The sequence below is a fragment of the Gekko japonicus genome, unplaced genomic scaffold, assembly GCF_001447785.1.
Source record: "Gekko japonicus isolate JY-2015 unplaced genomic scaffold, Gekko_japonicus_V1.1 scaffold1454, whole genome shotgun sequence".
Taxonomy (NCBI): Eukaryota; Metazoa; Chordata; class Lepidosauria; order Squamata; family Gekkonidae; genus Gekko; species Gekko japonicus.
Window position 1 is genome coordinate 116,614 of NW_015174884.1, and position 2,400 is coordinate 119,013.

The 2,400-nt window shown below is 37.9% G+C and overlaps 1 protein-coding gene across 1 annotated transcript in view; it reads left to right on the plus strand.

Moving 5' to 3' along the window:
* CCNC (cyclin C) overlaps positions 1–2,400 on the plus strand; it is a 28,613-nt gene that overhangs the window by 17,525 nt on the left and 8,688 nt on the right. The window contains exon 7 of the mRNA XM_015424907.1: positions 1,449–1,484. Within this exon, the coding sequence (XP_015280393.1) occupies positions 1,449–1,484 (36 nt within the window). The remainder of the gene's footprint in view (positions 1–1,448; positions 1,485–2,400) is intronic.

The window sequence follows — 2,400 nt, forward strand, 5'->3', positions numbered from 1 at the left end:
GGGGGAACAGATCAGCATACAGAATAAACAAAAAACAATTACAGATGTTCACAAACAGCAAGTCCACTTCTTCATTCAATCCAAAAGGTGCCCATGTTTGTAGTTGGTAAATCCAAAACAACTCTCTTCTCAGGAGCACTCTGCACATGTTCGGGTTGGTAGTCTGTACAGTCTCGATGATCCAAAATTTTAGCTGTTTATCTGTGTCCCAAGTCCAGAAAATGGTTTACTAATGGTGCAGAATAGTGACCACTGAGGAAGGCCCTTAGGGGCCGAAACGCGTTTGGTCTTCAGTTGTAAATTATTTACCCATCATATATATGTATGTATAGAGGATAAGCTTTTATAGTCTGATTTTAGACAAAGTAATTTTTAATCAGGAAAGTTTTAACATGTGTACAGCTTAATAAATATTTGTACTTTTTTATATCTGGTATAGAATAAGTACAGCATGATAGTTTAAATGCATAATGAGATAATGTGCATGTTGATTTCATGAAGATATCAGATTAGCCACAGTTGTCCAGTGTGGCTAACTTGATAGTTACACATTTTCCTCACGCAGCCTTCCGGGTTGGCTATGTTTGTTACTTTTGGTCATCCGGCAAGTCGCTGAAGAAACTTCCAATACTGTTGTTCTAATACTATCTTTAAGAGGACCTGAGGCCATAGTAGTAAACACTGTGTTTGAAAGGTCTTTCTGTCAATAATCCATTACAATCTATCTTGATCTATTGCAGGGTCAAGCAGGGGTTCTTACTTGGCATACAGAATGAGATACTTTAATGAACACACTCACTTTCATTCCAACATTTCAATTTTCAGGCTGGATAAAAGCATTTCAATATATTTTTATGTTTTCCTCACCACTTTTAAGAAGGATGTGGAGGAAGCAGAGGGTGGGGGATGTTGAGCTGATATCTGAGCTGTAGAATTGTCTCTCTTCTTGCCTGTTAACAAACAATCTTACAGCCCAATGGAATGCTAAATGAGGGAGTGAAACTAAAGGCCTCACTTTGCCTCATCGTTAGCAAAGAACTGATAGAAACCTACATTGTTCCCTATATAAAACCTAAACAAAAGGCATAGTAATGGGGCAGTAGTGGAAGATGTCTTTGGACATCAGATGCAAAGCTGATCTTTGTTTTCTGAGTCTTGCACCACAGCATTCATAAACTTCGGCATTTGTTAACACAAAGCATTGCTCACACAGTGTATATGTGAATGCCCTATTATCATCTAATAGTTAGCATCTAAAAATAGGTTATTCCTGATATTATTTTATCTTGAAGGCACAGTGATGTTAAGCGTACTTAGTCATAAGTTAAGTCCCCTAAATTTCAGTGGAACCTGCATCCAGAGTAATGTGTTTAGGGCGTGAATATCCTTCCTCTTCCTGTTGAGATTAATATGATTGATCTCACTGTTTTATTTTTATTTTCTTGCAGATACTAGAATGTGAATTTTATCTTTTAGAATTAATGGTAAGTTCACTTATTGCCAAAATTAATGGTAAGTTCACTTATTGCCAAGTTCACATATTGTCATATTTTTTTGATTTTATGTAGCAAAAATATGTTGCTTATTGCAGTGCAAAATGGGATATGGTGAGCGTGCAGAGCACATATAAAGTTTCACCATTATTCCTCCTTGTTCTTTATTGTCTGCTCTGGTTAGCAGTGGTGCTGTGTGGGCTCAGTTGAAGGAAGTCTTTTTCAGCTTCTGCTGCCTGAGATCATTTAACTGGCGATGGTAGGGATAAAGCTTGGGGTCTTCTGCATATACCTGTCTATGGTCAATGTTGTCTTGACATTTTATTCCTTCCCTCCCCCTGGCCCCTTGCTTATCTCTGTAGTAGTGCAGCATGATTTTTCCATAAAAATCTTTAAAGCAAACACAAACATCATGGAATGGAACTGTATCTACACAAGTGAATTACCTTCCAAGATTGTGAGAATAGTCTCAGTACTGCTGTGTATGCATATGAAACCTACATATGTAAACTGTTTCTCCAATGAATGTCACAGGAATTCATTGTGAAGAAGTACTAGCCTCCTATGAGAAACAATAGGCTGATGAACTTATACAGAAGTACAATGGCAGACTGGAGTACTTATTTGCAAACAGATCTAGTTGCAAGAGAGTGTCCCAGCTTGCTGTTTTAATTGGCAAGCTTGCATGTGACAGTATTCCTTTTGTATGCTGTTTATGTGAGTAACACTGCAAAGTAGCTAATACAACTCTAGCAAGGTACTACCTACCAAATAACAAAACCCGGAGTGTAGCCCTTATCCAAGATATCATCCGGATGAGATGTGGACAACTGTGCCTATTTACAAGATGCCTGGCAGAAGATATATTGTTGGAGGAAATAGTTGCAGTAGATGCAACCTCAATTTG